Source organism: Bombus flavifrons, chromosome 2 (assembly GCF_040668555.2).
Source record: "Bombus flavifrons isolate JBK064 chromosome 2, iyBomFlav1_principal, whole genome shotgun sequence".
Classification (NCBI taxonomy): domain Eukaryota; kingdom Metazoa; phylum Arthropoda; class Insecta; order Hymenoptera; family Apidae; genus Bombus; species Bombus flavifrons.
The window spans coordinates 13391983-13407849 of record NC_138443.1 but is presented as its reverse complement, the minus strand read 5'-3'; the positions used below and the strand labels follow the sequence as shown (position 1 = coordinate 13407849).

Sequence of the window (15867 nt, the reverse complement as noted above, 5' to 3'; positions counted from 1 at the left end):
AAAAATTAACAGTTCAAACCGTTAAATGATGTTAAACAAAGATGAATCGTTACAGATTAATCTGTGGATGGTCGAATTAAATCGAATAATTGCGACAAATCAATTTTCTAAAGATCTATCGAAGTTTCTATTGAATAAGGTAACGAAGAAAACAAAGACGTAACAAAGGATCAGAGAAATTTGAGGTTCTACGTGTTCTTTTCAAAATCCTTTCGCTGTATATTGATAAACAAAATGTACAATGCAATGTTACTTTCGATATAATTTTCAAATAAATACAGTTCGCCCTTTCTGAAAATTTCGTCTATATCGTAGTATAAAAATCGACTGGAAACCATCACCAACCCTCGTGATACCTACTTTGGCCTTTTAGGTCTAGGTCATCATGAAATTAATCTTTTAAAACTTACACGCGACAATGAAGAACCAATACATAAATCTTCGTAAAAGAATTCTGTATTGAAAATGCTAATTGTACGTACTAAAGCAAACACCACGAGCGATGATCGTATGAATAACGATAAATAAGTATGAAAAGTAACGGAGAATCCGTAAATCACAATACGCATGATCATACAATTACTTTGAAAGATCTATCCCATGTCTAACTTCGACTAAAACAGCATCCAGTATCGATGCTTACTTAGAATATTCAGACCTATTTAATTGCCTATCAAGATTCAGTAGAGAAAGACAGTGATGCGTCAAAGCGAACGGTGTCCAAAATCCTTTTCAAAATCCACTACTAAACTGTGAAAAAGAGAATTCATTCGGCGATCAATTGTCGCTCTGTAGCTCGCTCGATCCGGTCGCGTCCGGTGCCTTCTGCAACTGTGCGCTCTGGAATCTCTCGTACCCGTTAGTATCCCCAAAGATCTTCCTTCCAGGGATTCTCTCGTCGTCCTTCACGCTCACTTCTGTCGCGATCTGCACTGGCCAAGGCAATTTGCCCTCGTTTCTCATCGAAATCTGATTAGCTAATTTCCTCTCGTTATTCTGATCATACGGATCGTTGTTTCGAAAAGTTTCCAACGTCGCTTTACGACGACCCTCGTCTTCGGGATAAGAATAAGGCCTCTCCACGAAGCTCGACCTCTTCGAGTAGTTGTCATAACCATCGTAAAGGTTTCTATATCGATATCTACTAGGGTCAACGTTTCCTGGAATACGTTTGTAGCTTCCATCCCTAGAAACTGGCGTTCTAGTTCCGTCATAGGGTCTAGGATAATTTCTCAGATCCACAGGTTTTCTCACTATTTCCGGCAAGGTGGCATAGTAGATGATCCTTTTGGGTTTGGGCGTGGGTCTGCTACGGCCATATAGATCCAAGTCCTCGTCCCTGTACCGATCATAGTAATAAGAATAATCGTTGGGAACACGCATGTAGTAGTCTCTTTCCATCCTGTAACGATCCGGGTAATAGTAACTGTACCCACGGCGGTAGGATAAAGGATCGTAGTCTCGATCCCTGATAGCGCTTCTGTACCACGGGACGTCGTAGTCGTCGTACCCTCTCGTAACTGGCATATCTCGTGCTTCTCGTTGTTCGTAACTCCTCCTGTGCTGACTGGTCACGAAATCGGCTCTTGGAGCGTGGTAACCTCTTGCGTTTGTTAATTCTTCACCGTCTGCCGTTTGGTGCATCGTCTGGTCAAAGCTACTTCTATGGGGAAACTCTATAGACAATGGTTGAGTGGACCAATTTTCTGCGGAGCTTAGACGTACTTCTCGGACGTTCTTAGTGCTCGATATTTGTTCCAGCCTCGTCTCGTTCTCTGTATCGCGACGAACCCTCGATACGGTCCCCGTTGCTTCATCCGCAGTAGCCTTTGTCGAATCTTTGTCTTCTTCTGGACGGAGGACTGTCATTGCTAGGCCCGTTTTAAATATCTTGTCCCGGTGCTCTGCGTTATTCGTTTCGCCATGACTTTCGTATCGGTCGTAGGGCTCTTCGAACGTGGGTTCGAATCGATCGAGGTATTTCTGGTTGAACACAGAGTGCGGTTTGGATATTGCAACAGTGTTGGATTCGATGAATTTCGATTGATCAGTTTTTAGGTTACTTTGAGCGGTTTCAAAAGGATTGAGATGACCGACCCCGCTCACGCTGCGAACTTCGAACGCGGAAGAGTCGAGCCGCGGCCACGATGGGTGATTCCAGGAATCGGTCGCGTATGGCAGGATCTGCCATGCTTTGCCGATCCCCGCCGCGCCGATTTCCGTCAACAGGCACAGTAGCGGAGATATTTGGAACAGAAGCAGCCGCATATTCGTCTATCTGAAATTAAAAAGATGATTTCATGTAGAAGATACAAATTCGTTTCCTGATATCAAAATGCTGAACAAGAGGAAAATGAGACATACAAGTGACAAAGTCAATGATCAATAGGAAGATAAGATAAATAATTGTAGATTGCAGGGAAAATTTTGAAAAATAATATGTGTTCTAATAATAGAAGATAAATGATAAAAAAGAGAATGTAATGCCCATTCTTCTATGTATTTCAATTTATGAAACGTAACTTCTGAATGACTTGTAATAGCTTTAAATACATTCGCTGGAACTAGCCAAGCATAGAAAAAGGAGGCTTAAAAGAGAAAAAAGGGAATAGATGAAATCGTGAATTATCAGTCTAAATGAACCGTGAATGTCAACCTAAGCCTTCACCAAAACCCTAGTGAAACCATAAAGGCACCATGACAGACGTTTAATGACCGTTCCGTCCGGTAAATCTGCGCGCTCAGATGAAATCGTGTCCCCGACCGCGTCGTCGATTCCCCATAACAAATATAATTTCCCAGCCGTTTCCGCGGCATTATGCGCCGAGTTCCGGACTACGCGTAGATCCGGTAGCGCGATTGTTCACTCGACTACATTTACCATAGCATCCTCCCGCGAAATCGAACTAGAATTCGACTCGACACGCGTACGCGCGCAACCACAGAGAGTTCAACGCACCAGTACTGTCAGACGATTCGAAACTTGTGAATCATCTGCCAACGATACGTATCTACCGTCAAAATTTTTCATTACAATGATGTTTAATAACGTTGCAACGATCGCTAATTTTCAATATACATATATGATCGTAATAAAAACGTTATTTGTATAACATTATACGGAAATGTATGTTTTACGTGATTCAGCTTCTCTCGACGCGTAGATCCATTGGGAAAACTGCTATATTTATGGTAGCTTAATCGTTACAATAACATAAGAACACGTAAAACCGACTCAAAGTTGAAAAAACATCCTGATGTATATGTTTGATACAACTCAAGTGTATTATATACGTTTCAAGCATCACCGCCCATTACTGCACCATCAACATCAATCATGTTCTACACCACGATCATTCTTCTGCAAAAACGATAATTAAAAGAGAAAGAGAAAGAAGAATTACTGCACAAACTTCGACAACCATGAGACTTCCGTATACATATACAACAATGAGATCACCGTGAAATTATCTTATCTTGTTCTTTTAATCGCGAAAAATCTGTCCGTAAGTTCGTGGACCGTGTCGAACAGAACGCTATATACGAGGCAGGACGGGTTTTTGTCCGACTGTTGCACGGTTAAGAGCACGACGAGCAACACTGTTCGTGGCGATAAAATGAAGGTAAAAAAATGCAACGAGGAAACAAAGGATAGAACGTCTAGACATAGCGGAACAAATCTTCGGCAGGAAGATCTTCTCCGTTAACATCGACTCCGCACAGTTACGCTCGCTCTTTTACAGTTAGCCTCGCGGACCTGTCTTAATTTGTAACTACGTTTCGGAACATCCTCGACACGTTCTCCAACGCATAGGTTTCATACGACAAATTCAATGTCATAGTGGTTTAAGTCGTAATTCCAAATGTTTGAATTCATTTTTACTCTCAAACATATCTTCCCTTTGGTTTCTGAACTGATTAGGTCGTAACTTTATTCTCTGCCATTTCTGTTTTCACGGTTTGAACAGATGTAATCTATTTTTTACGGTAATAAACACAGAAGATTATTTTATGAAAACTGGCAATGGCCTAACTTACACCACTATGATTCTCAATCCTGTTTTCCAAATTGTGTTATATAATACTTTATGAAATGTTGGTGTCGTACAGGATGAAACGATCTCGGGCGAATCAAACGTCTTATTTTCCCTTACGCCATTCAAATTATAAAATATGCAAACTTTTTAACACTTAACTCCGCTGTCTCATTACCTCGATTCCGTCAACTGTACGTATGACGGTGAACAGTAGTTAATTGTCGGTTTCACGATGGGATTCCGAAGAGGAAATTGGATAACGGATAGGTGAGGAGCTCCGAAGTAGGATAAGAACGTAATTGTAACTCGACTTTTGATGATTTATTGCTCAGCTAGCGGGATCGAGAGCATGACTGGTGATGTAGGATACTGAGGAAAGTTAATTAAACTTAGCTTCATTACGTAGGGTAAATAAGACGTTTGATTGCAGTAGGAATTGTCACATACTTGATAAATGTTAGATTTATATATATAAGAAAAATGTATAAAAGATATGTAAGAGTATAAGACTGTTTCTAAGAAAGATAAATTATGGGTTTCTAATCAAATGTTTGAATTAATTTTGTTATAGCATTCCCTATTTTAACCATTTAGATGTTAACTATCGAGAAACCAGTCCAGTGTATCGTATATCTCATCATTTACATAGAAACAAAATCTACACGTTCAGGCTGTATTAATTAAATTAATTAATTAATTCAATTAATTGAAATTAAAAGGACACACTGTAACTCTGGTACAACTGTCCTTATTTCCGCAATTAATTACCATTTGTCCCATTTCATTAAAACTTTTTAATAGCCGGTAAGTAAATTGATGAAATTTCCTCGGTTCAATTTATGAGTGATGAAAATCAAAATTGCTTAAAAGTATCAGTCCCCGATATCTCCTCCAAAAATATGCAATTTCTAACCGTATAATAATCTATAAGCAGAGAAATTTCAATGAAAATTTAAGACAAAAAAGAAGTAAATTTACCTGAATTCCAGAGCGTGGCCGGCTTTCGAATGTCGTTGACTGTTCAGAGTTACCACGCTTACTACGGTCCGTGAACTACGGCTTCCCGGTTTACCCCGGCTTCGTATCTGCATACCGTGTGCTGTTGTCGCCGCTAAAACACGCTCACCCCTCTACTCGCGGACTTAACTACCGTTCTCAATTGGTCGCTGTTTTTAACTGTAGTTCTTGTTCCGAAAGATAGGTAAATGACTTCCTCTACGATCTACGAGCCAACACAATCGAAGATGATCGTTTAGCGTAGCTTATAGGAACAGGCAGGCTACGGGCACATTCACGCTCCGATCGTCTGTAGAACGCTAAAAGGTAGAATTCTGAAAACTGTAGAACAAACGAGCGATAGTATTGCTAAAAAGACAAATTAAGAGTACATAAATATGTAGTAAGAGGAAAGAAAAGATCTTCAACTGACAAACAAGTAATTATGTCTATCATCATTTCGTCAATACGGTTAAGGATAGTTATATACATTTATACATTACATTCTAAGAGTTACAGTTGCATGAAACAAAGAAGAAAGTGATGGGAGCAACTTATCTGCTCATTTATCCTCTGCACGTTCGGAGATGCGCATTAACATTATCATAATCGCTCAGTTGAACTATACTCGTATTAGTATGTTTTATCTTCTTCGTTAGTACATAAGAAGTACTTCAATATCGAAATAACCTGTGAAATTTAAGCTATATATATATATATATACTTTCAATGTGATTATCAATAATTTAGTTTATTTAATTCAACATATGTATATTTTCATGAAAACAAAAGTACGCCAAATTTTAACGAGCAATAGCTTTCGTTTTACATCTCTGTATGGTAATTTACAGGATGCAAAAAAAAAGCGGAATAGAGAGTCTGATCTGAAAATAGAATGATCTTGAATAAATTGTAAAGGACATAATAGCGCTGTCATGCGCTATGGTGCATAAACTGGGGTAGAATCAAAAGCGTAGTAGAATGTAGATTGTTAACAAATAAAAATTAATCTAGGTATTATTAAAAAAATTTGTTTCACCTTCTAAACTTTTTGATGATTGGTTTACTTTGAGTATTTTGTATATTTTTGCATATCATGAGCATTCTGTACATTTCTATACATTTAAATTCTCTATGAATACAAAATGATCCGCACTCTACTTCATACTATACTCTATACGTTTAAAATGCTCTATTAGAAGCTTAAACCTATCAAAATACAGCTCCTGGGGAAATGTGAACTTTCACATGAACACATAATATCGATTTTCCGATTCAAACGTATAAGCAGGTATATACTAGCATGTGTCACCTTCGGCATTTGGATGCATGGTGCAGCACTACTCCTACAACAAAGAGAATCATAAGAGGTAATACTCTCATTTTCTCTCTGGGATATCCTAGCCGCTTTCGGCACTTGGCCGCATGGTGCAGCACTAGCTCGGTAACATAGAGAACCATAGGCGTCAGTTCTTGTTATTTCCTCTCTGATATATGTTTACTTTAATATCGCTTATTCAGTCGCTTGATATATTGTCGGAATAAAATTTTAGTAATGTGCAAATAATTGTGAGTAGATTAATAAAGTATAGTAGGATATTAGATTCATGTACATAGTTTCAAGTGATATCAATCTTTATGTCTAATATATACATGTGTATTGATCTATAAGTCAGTGTTAAAATAACAAACAAATGGCAGAAGAAGGAAAGAAGATTTCCTTCGGTTTTGCGAAATCTATTAAGAAACCTGTGTTAAAAAATGCTATTCCACAAGAAGAAAAGAAAGTTGATTACATTGAATGCCTTGATGAAAAAGGTATTAAAGTAATAGGGTGAGTTTGAAAAGTAAAATTTATAATCGAGAAACACATAACCTCAACCTAACCTATAAAAATCACCAATAACGGAATACATATATTTGAGAACAATCTTTTATTTCAGTGAGGAAGAAAAAAAAGATGAACCTCTAATTATTCCATTGCTAGGTTCAAAAACCTGGCACGATAGAATTGTTAATAAAATAGATGCAGACATTTTCCTTCCGAGGGCAGATAAGGAAAAGGTAGAAGACACTAGTGTTAACGAGTCAAAGCTATCTAATGGAAAAACATCGCCAATAATATCAATAAAGAAAGAGCCAGTTGAAGATAGTGAAAATAAAGTTGTTACTTTAGAAGAGCAAGCAGCTAAAGAAATCATTGAGGAACTTAAGTCAAAGAATGAACATGAAGCTAAAACAAATGATTTAACTTTACCTTTAGTAGAAGATGAATCATTAAGAGGCAAAGAACAAGTACGTTATCAACATATAGATCTGCAAAGCACAGATGTATTACAGTTGCATATTATAAATATTGTTTTGTATTTTTCAGTCTACGTTAGAAGATTATGAAAAAATTCCTATTGATGCTTTTGGTGTAGCAATGTTACGGGGAATGGGATGGCAACCAGGAAAGGGAATTGGTAGAAATGAAAAGTATGGATTTTACTCTAGATTAAATTAATTATATGTGTTTAATACATCACTTATTGGAAAGTAAACAGAGAACATCATTTTTTATTTCACAATTTTTTATTCTAACTATTACAGATTAGTAGCAGCTGTCATACCAGAATTACGACCAAAAGGTATGGGTCTTGGCGCAGACAAAGTGGCATTGCAGAAGAAAAATACAGATTCCAAAAAAGAAGAGGAAGAACTTAAAATCGAGAAAGGAACATTTGTGAAAATTATAGCTGGAAAACAAAGTAATAATTATGGTCAAATAGAAGGATTCGATGATGATGCAGGAAGGCTCATAATAAAACTAGCTCTTGGTGGAAATATAATATCTGTAAATGAATTTATGGTACAGCCAGTGACTAAATCAGAATATTCAAAGAACTCAAAAGTTCTAAGTTAGTATGAAGAGTTAGTTTTTCATTAAGGGACTTTTAAGAAAATAAATTTGAATTGACATAGACATATAAAGACATAATCAGACATGTAGAAAAACTAATTTAAGAGTACCTGTAAGTGTGTTGTTGTAAGCAATTTTTTAAAGGTCCCTTATATTTTTATATGAAATATGATAAATGTAGAGGTTTTAGCTTTTAGTATTTTATGGGGTTAATTTCAGATACAAAAAAGTATGAGGAATATAAGGACAAGGAATCCAAGGGACTCAAGCAAAAGACGGATAGAAAAAGATCAATGTCCCCTGAACCCGAAGACAGTGAAGATGGTGACAAAAGTAGCAATAAAAGAAAGAAAATCAGAAGTACGATGCATAATAAGGACAAGTATGATAAAATGGGGGATAAAAAATCAGAAAGACGGAAAAGGCGCTCCGAATCTAATGACGACAGCGATAGTGATTCTGAAAAGAAGAGACGGAGAGAAAGAAGTAATTCTAATAGTAGTGATTCTTATAAATCAAAAAGATTGAAGAAGTCAAAGAAACATAAGAAACACGATTGCTCATCTGAAAGATCAAGTAAAAAACATAAAAAGAAAGACAAAGAAAGAGAAAAAGTTAGAGATAAGAAATCCAGAGATTATGCAGACAGAAAGAAACACAAAAGACGAGAAAGATCAAGATCTCGATCATTTAGTAGGCAGTAATATTTTCCAGGAACGTATTCGGTCATTTTACTTTCAGGATAAATTGTACAATTTTATTTATACACATTTTATAATAAAATGTATTTTTACAAAAATGTATTTCTTTTCTTACCCTTAACTGGAAATTACATTTGACTATAATATGTAATAATGTTTACAATTACATCAAAATTAATGTCCTAAACTTTATCAAGAATTATTAAAAATCCCTGCATATTACTTACGTAATGTTGATATTGAGTAGTACCATACATAACCTCAAAGAACATTATGATACTTACGAACATCGCTAAACAAGTAGTGCGAACGATGTCGAGTAAGTATTCACTATGTATAAAGTATTTATAGATAAAAAATATGGGAAATATATAACCGAATGTATTTAACTTTTCCAACATTTTAGCATTTCGCTTGGCGTTGGTACAACTTGAAGTAAATGAAGTAAAAAGCAAAAATGTAGAGCGGGCAGTTTCCTACATTTCAAGCGCGAAAGAGCACAATGCTGATATTATCGCTCTTCCTGAATGCTTTAATTCACCATATGGAATACGTAATAATTTGTTTCTTTTTCCAATAATTTACTATGTTTGTAACAACTATATAGAAAAAAGTAAAAGTAGACAAATTACCTTATCGTTTATACTTCCATAAGAGATTGTGAATTGTGTCAAGAATATAGGATTTCCCCATTTTCATGATTATCGTGATTTCTGTATAAATATATTTTTTAACATACTAATAATTAGGTACTTATAAATTAGTATTATCAATTATTTTGTATTTATAATTCCGCCTCTAGTATAAGTGTTAAGTAGAAACTAACTTTATGTTTCAAAAAGTACTAGCAAAGTCGTTGAGTAACAAGCCACTGATACTAACACAAATAGCATGATCGTAATTAAATATTTCTAAATATTCATTTTTCATCTTGAACCTGTAGAAATAATTTATTATATATACTATTATCTAAGTAACTACATATTTAATTAAGTCGAAATATAAAACTTAGTTATTTTAATAATTTAAAAAATAAAAAATTGACAAAAATTTCAATTTAATTTATGGTTGGAACAAAGGACAGTTATTTTTCATTAATTGAAATATTGCAATGCAGAATATTTTCCAAAATACGCCGAGAGTATTCCTGATGGCGAAACGAGCGTTGCTTTATCGAACGCAGCTAAAGAAAACAGCATTTATGTAGTTGGTGGTACGATACCTGAAATAGAGGGCGATAAATTGTACAATACCTGTACTATTTGGGGTCCCGATGGAACTTTGATAGCAAAACACCGGAAGGTAATATATTCCTTTATGGCTTTGAATTTGAAAATATTGGGGTAGAGAAAGTGACTCTATCTAGGAATAATTTAGAAATATACATATGTACATACGTGTACTATAACCAATTCTATAATTTACGGTTTATAAAATACGTTATGATACGAGAAACATACATTTTTGTCGTAATGTATAATATAAATTTTTCACATACGAAAATACTTATTTTTTCTCCTTCTCAAACATTATTAAATGATAAGATTTTTTAATAAAAGATAGTAATAAAAACGCTGTCAGTTATTAAATAAAAAATAATTATAGTTCAGGAGTTGGTAACTTTGATATTAAATTACAAAAGTTGCAGCAATAGAATTAGCGACTACATTTTTATGTTATTAGGTACATCTATTCGACATCGACATTCCTAATAAGATTACTTTTCGAGAGAGTGATTCACTCAGTCCTGGTAACTCCCTAACGATGTTCGATGTGAAGGGCTGCAAAATAGGTATTGGCATTTGTTATGATATTAGATTCGAGGAAATGGCACGCATTTATCGGAACAAAGGTACAGTAACTTAATCGAACAATACTTAACTAGCAGGAAATTAAATATCCTTCTTAAATATATTCTATATAAAATTAATATAATCTGTAACTCTGTATAAAAAGTATTAATTTAATTAAAAACCAGTATATTTGCTGAAAATGAAATGAATAAAAGAATTAGAAGTGCGATAAAAGGACTGTTCTCGCATATTCAGAAATTATGGAACGTGAACCGTGCAACTGCGAAGTTAATCGGTATTCGGTGGCTTCATATTTCCTGTTTCTCTGGGTTAGGTTGCCAAATGCTGATATATCCAGCGGCATTCAATATGACCACTGGACCACTGCACTGGTCATTACTTCAGCGTTCCAGAGCGAACGATAATCAATTATACGTTGCCTGCATATCACCGGCTCGTGTTCCTTCAGCAAGTTACGTCGCATGGGGACATACACAGTTGACCAATCCCTGGGGAAAGATCCTTTACGATTTGGAAACTCAAGAGAATATGGTGGTCACCGATATCGGTAATTTACAGCTTAAAATTAAAAGCGAAAGATCCATGATGTAATTAATTTTTAGTCTCGTTAATTTATCGATTTAGCCATCTCCCTCTGTATTTGTTAAATTTATTAGTAAGCATTACTTCTTACTTCGTATGTTTCTTTTTTCTTTCAGATCTGAAAGTTGTTGAGGAAGTAAGGGCTCAGATACCTACATTTTCTCAGAGACGTACGGATTTGTACGACACTGTCTATAAGAAGGAGTAACTCTACACTGAAACAGAAAATGTTTTTTTATAATATTCCTATTACAATACCGTTTTTTTATGAATTAATACTAATTACTTATCATTTGTACTAAATGAATGATTCAATTAAGAAAAACAAAACGTTATAAATAATAATCTGTATATCTTGTGTATCAATATGTAATTGGATATTGTAATAATATAGGAATGCCCTTGATCAGGGATATAATAAAGGACACGAGAAGACTACATCCTTTTAAATATCTTTAATATCGATCAAATAAATTATTATAATCCATAATGATTACACATACATAAAAAGCCCATTGATAGTAAAACGATGTAACTTTACGATCAAAAGGTAATTTACACATAGTTTAACAATATTTAATTTATAACTCGTTTTAAATATTTATATTTAGATAGAATAACACGTAACTCTTCTTAAACATTAATATATATAAACATTAATTCGAAGTTACAAGCTTAGAGAAATTGGTCGATTAATACCTGTAGATCGTCTGTCTCGATGAAAGGCTTAAAGAGAGCAAAAACAAGACAATGTTTCTAATAAATATAATGAGAGTTTTCCTTCTTTCTTGTATCTGTCTGCCTTTCAGGACGTTTTATTAATTACAATAAGTAATTTCGACTTCTTTGCGCTCTCTTTTAACGCATTCGAGACCGAAAGAAATTCATATCAGTCAGTAGGCAAGGATATAATATACATATTTTACATATAACTTATGTAGTAATGTATATATCATGTTAATTTCTATATTTCATATTTTTTTCAATATAGAATTATTATATATATATATATATATAACCGTACATAATACATTATAGTATAACATAGTATATAATTTTATATTTTAAAAATATGAGGCATACTATTTAAGATTGTCATCGATTTAAAATTAAAGCATGAAACGGATACCCTGGAGAGAGTAAAACACAGAATCATTCTAACCAAACATTCAGATCGTACCGATACCTAGGGATCGTTTTACAATTAAATCTCGGTCTCGAATGGATTAAAATGAAATACATACTTGCAGCTTCAACAACTTCAATATCGAGGAGATTCAAACTTTACAAATAAAAGTGGCCTGTTTCCCTTTCCACGACAGACTCTCGTACCATACCCGCTCTTATCCAGGCTTTTACTTGAAATTTGCAATGCGTCGATTTACAATTTAAATTTACCCGGACCATCCGCTGAATCGGCAGTCCTTTATAAATATATAATGAACCCAGAACATGTGCCTGTGCCCCTAGTATCGACGCTTGTGATGTTCGTACCGGAATCTTCGTATGACACCAATTTGTCACGCGTGAACATCGATTCTTCCAAGGGTCACGGCTTTATGCGGATAAATCCTTTAGAACAACTAAAGTGATACTAATGATATGATATTTTTTACAAAGATTTAACATATCCATAAAATAGAAAGTTTCGTGCTCTCCTATTTTATATTAATTAATAAGTTTTATATGTGTTATTTATAGATTTAATAAATTGTTAAAATTCCATGAAGATATATTCTAGAACACATTAGAAGATTTTGCTTTGATTTACAGCAGATGCTCCGGGTATGAACAGACAACAAACGAACAAATAGAAATTCAAACTATTGTCGTTGCTTAACTCACGTGGGACTTTAAGCTCGAATTGGACTTAAACGTTACGATAGTCGAGAATAATTACTATATATACCCTGTACGACGAGCATAGAATCTTAAATTATTAACGGCAATTCCCTTGAACAGAATTCAATTTTATTAATGTAATGGACAATCATCGTTGAACTCTTTTTGAATAAAGTTCACATTTATAAAGCAAACACAATAAAATACAACAGAACAATTGTGATTGATAAATAAAATTTTATTAAGATATTATAAGAAACTAAAATATCAAGTTCTACGTGTGAATATCAAGCGCTCGTCGTTCGAGAAGATTACGAATTATTTCTTCTATAACGATATTAATTACGAAGTTTCGATACCGTTTATGACATTAAGATCTCCTTGGTAAAGTTGTATCATTAAAATCTTACTGTTCCTAGAGAAAACCGGAATATATATAGTTAAAACTTCCAGATAACCAACGGGTAATGAAATTGTTGATGAAAGTATTGTTAGTGTTGACTGACTGTAATCGATATTTGCTGGGTGAAGTTGTGTGTTCTGTGAATCAGTGTTGATGCAAGGATTCTGTTACAAATCATCAACTAAAGAGCCACCGGTCAGGTCCGACCGATCGGTCGATATCGCGAACCTCGAATTAATTAACGCCCGAGGTGGAGGAGGTTCAATAGATCGAGTGTTAGCGTAATTTGACACTTTATTTGCACTTGTTGTATGCAAACAAAGTTTGATGTTCTGAACACGACGGTTGTGAGATTTTATTGAAACTCCTGTATTTCACCAGCACGGTATGACGCTTTGTTGATGACTGTCCTTGTGTGTTGCTCATACTCCCCACCAGCCGTTAAGTCTCGTCCGTCTATCGTGCCTTGCCGGCCAGGGGGGTTTTCCCTAACGTCTGAGTCATCAGGTTTGCAGTTCGGCTAGGACAGGTAATTCGGAATATCCCTAAGAAGGGAGAGGTGCTGTCCGAGCCATAAAGGACGGTCACTCAAAATTTCGAATAAATTCATTTAAATAATTATGAGAAACAAGTGTTTTGTAACCACAAATTTTTAAATGTTATAATTTGAATCTGTTCTTATAATTAAAAAAAAAAACCTTACAGCCAGGATTTCTAAAAAATTCGATAAAAATTCTCATGGAACATCAATTGAAACATCTAAATGCAACAGAGAATGGATATAATTATACAATTTTCCAATATTTTAACATTCATTCATGTACATCGATTTTTGTTTTCATATTTGTTTCATATCTGAAGAATATGTATTTGTTGGCATCAAAATATTTTATGTTTCAATCCTTGGTCATTTTAGATAAACACTTCAAAATCTTCTCAATTAAAATTCTCAAATTTTTTAAATGAGAATAATTAATTACAGAACAAAAAGTTGTTTCAATTATTTGAACATTCTGCTATTCATATAATAACATATCTCATTTTAAATTAAAACAAGAATAAATACTATTGCGTATAAATTTAATAGGACGACACATGTAATTTGTAGCCAACACTGTGACAGTTTCTGCAATATACCTTTTAATCATGTGGAAACAAGAGGATTTTCAAATTTCTATTAACCAACAGTATTATCAATCAATTTTAACAATGATTGAAGGTTGCAAAATTAAATATAAAATGATTTATTAATAGCATACGTAATGTTAAAATTGTAAATAAGCAGTTTATCTTTCAAGAATAACAAAGACACCAGAAAATAAAGATAATATTCTAATTACATTGCAAATTAATGAATAATTTAAGGAATGTATTTTTGTTATATTAATGTATCACAGATTCTAGGTAAAGTATTAATTTACTTATTACTAAGTAATAGGAGATTGAATTTGAAATATAATTATAATTTGTAAGATGTAATCAGCACACCTTTAAGCTAGCAGATGTTTGGTAGCAGTTCCCTAGCCTTTGTGCAATATAGCACAGTTGAGTTTAACCGAGTTTAATCCCTTTGACCAGCCAGCTTCCAATTTCATTTATGGCATAATCTCCTGACAATTTCATGCCCTTCAGAAGAAACACAATGTCCTATTATCGTATTGTGATCGTTGAATATGATCATTCTAGCGTTTTAATCTCCTTTCTACGTACGATGCAGGTATACCGTTTTCTGTTGTTTTTAGATTCAAGTGACGAAAACTTATGAAATAATATTTTAAGTTTAAACTGATCAATTAATTTCATTAATTGATTTATTGTAGCAACAATGGTAAATTGTTTAAATAAAGAGAGAAATTTACAACGAAAGATGTATGAATGAAATATTTAAAAACTAAACTGATAAATCATTGTACGAAAATAATAAAACTCGCAACGTCAGCTCATGGTCTTGTTAGAACCTGTTTAATGAGCGTAGCGTAGGCGTGAAAACGAAAATGTTGAGGCTCTCGTGGTGTAAAAAGGCTAAATTCCGCATAAAAATACAAGAAATGAGAGGGAACGTTCGCGAGGTTTATTCTCGACCTCGAACACATAAAACAAAAAAAAAAGGAAATAAACCAGAAATTTAATTGAAGCTATTTTACTGAAACTTATTATATCATTTTTACTGTTCTATATAAAACGTATAATTATTTCCTTTTGTACTGAGAAATGTTATTTCGAATTTCTAGCTTCAAAACGATAATTACATACTTGTAATTACTAATAAGTGGTGATAGCATTAAAAATATGGAATATTCAGCGAGATGAAATATAGATAAAGTATTTAGAAGAAAAAAGATTGAAACGTTTTATATAAAACGATTAAATTAAATGGCTAGGTTTGAAAACTTGACTCGGTTTAATAATTTAATAGAAAAAATATTCGCTCTATGAAAAAAAAATCCATTTCCCTGTCGATATATCGGCGAGGTGCACCTCTATTTTCGACTGTTCTGCAATTCAAATGCAATACTCGAATATACATGGCGAAAGAAATGGAAATGGAGCAATTTAAGGGAACCAATTACTCTCGCGTCGACGTTACTTC

General features: G+C 34.1%; 4 protein-coding genes across 11 annotated transcripts in view; 3 read left to right on the top strand and 1 right to left on the bottom strand.

The window, feature by feature from the left end:
• The window catches only part of LOC138189704 (uncharacterized), a 181134-nt gene extending 180853 nt beyond the window's left edge, over positions 1-281 (top strand). Inside the window, exon 15 of the mRNA XM_069131821.1 lies at positions 56-281. Coding sequence (XP_068987922.1) covers positions 56-163 — 108 coding nt within the window. The 3' untranslated portion in view covers positions 164-281. The remainder of the gene's footprint in view (positions 1-55) is intronic.
• LOC138189705 (katanin p60 ATPase-containing subunit A-like 2) overlaps positions 1-15867 on the top strand; it is a 138730-nt gene that overhangs the window by 91360 nt on the left and 31503 nt on the right. For 2 of the 4 annotated variants that reach the window (XM_069131823.1, XM_069131822.1), the window contains exons 1-4: positions 8844-8955; positions 9043-9189; positions 9754-9938; positions 10320-10488. In XM_069131823.1, coding sequence (XP_068987924.1) covers positions 8910-8955; positions 9043-9189; positions 9754-9938; positions 10320-10488 — 547 coding nt within the window. In that variant the 5' untranslated portion in view covers positions 8844-8909. Of the gene's footprint in view, positions 1-8843; positions 8956-9042; positions 9190-9753; positions 9939-10319; positions 10489-15867 lie in introns of those variants that run through there. The other 2 variants (XM_069131824.1, XM_069131825.1) reach the window with 2 other exon arrangements.
• On the bottom strand, positions 196-6450 carry LOC138189707 (uncharacterized). 5 transcript variants are annotated; one of them, XM_069131827.1, is made up of 3 exons: positions 6346-6450; positions 5016-6259; positions 196-2278 (listed from the first exon to the last, which is right to left on the bottom strand). In XM_069131827.1, exon 3 carries the CDS (start codon positions 2266-2268, stop codon positions 778-780), a length of 1491 nt encoding a protein of 496 aa, XP_068987928.1. In that variant the 5' UTR covers positions 2269-2278; positions 5016-6259; positions 6346-6450; the 3' UTR covers positions 196-777. The 5 variants fall into 5 exon arrangements, 4 of the variants coding, with proteins under 4 accessions (XP_068987928.1, XP_068987931.1, XP_068987930.1 ...); XM_069131830.1 differs by adding an exon at positions 3139-3361 and having other exon boundaries at positions 5016-6352; XM_069131829.1 differs by having other exon boundaries at positions 5016-5375; positions 5537-6352.
• On the top strand, positions 6551-8734 carry LOC138189708 (G-patch domain and KOW motifs-containing protein). Its single transcript, XM_069131831.1, has 5 exons — positions 6551-6867; positions 6977-7328; positions 7408-7511; positions 7626-7933; positions 8155-8734. Exons 1-5 carry the CDS (start codon positions 6728-6730, stop codon positions 8637-8639), a joined length of 1389 nt encoding a protein of 462 aa, XP_068987932.1. The 5' UTR covers positions 6551-6727; the 3' UTR covers positions 8640-8734.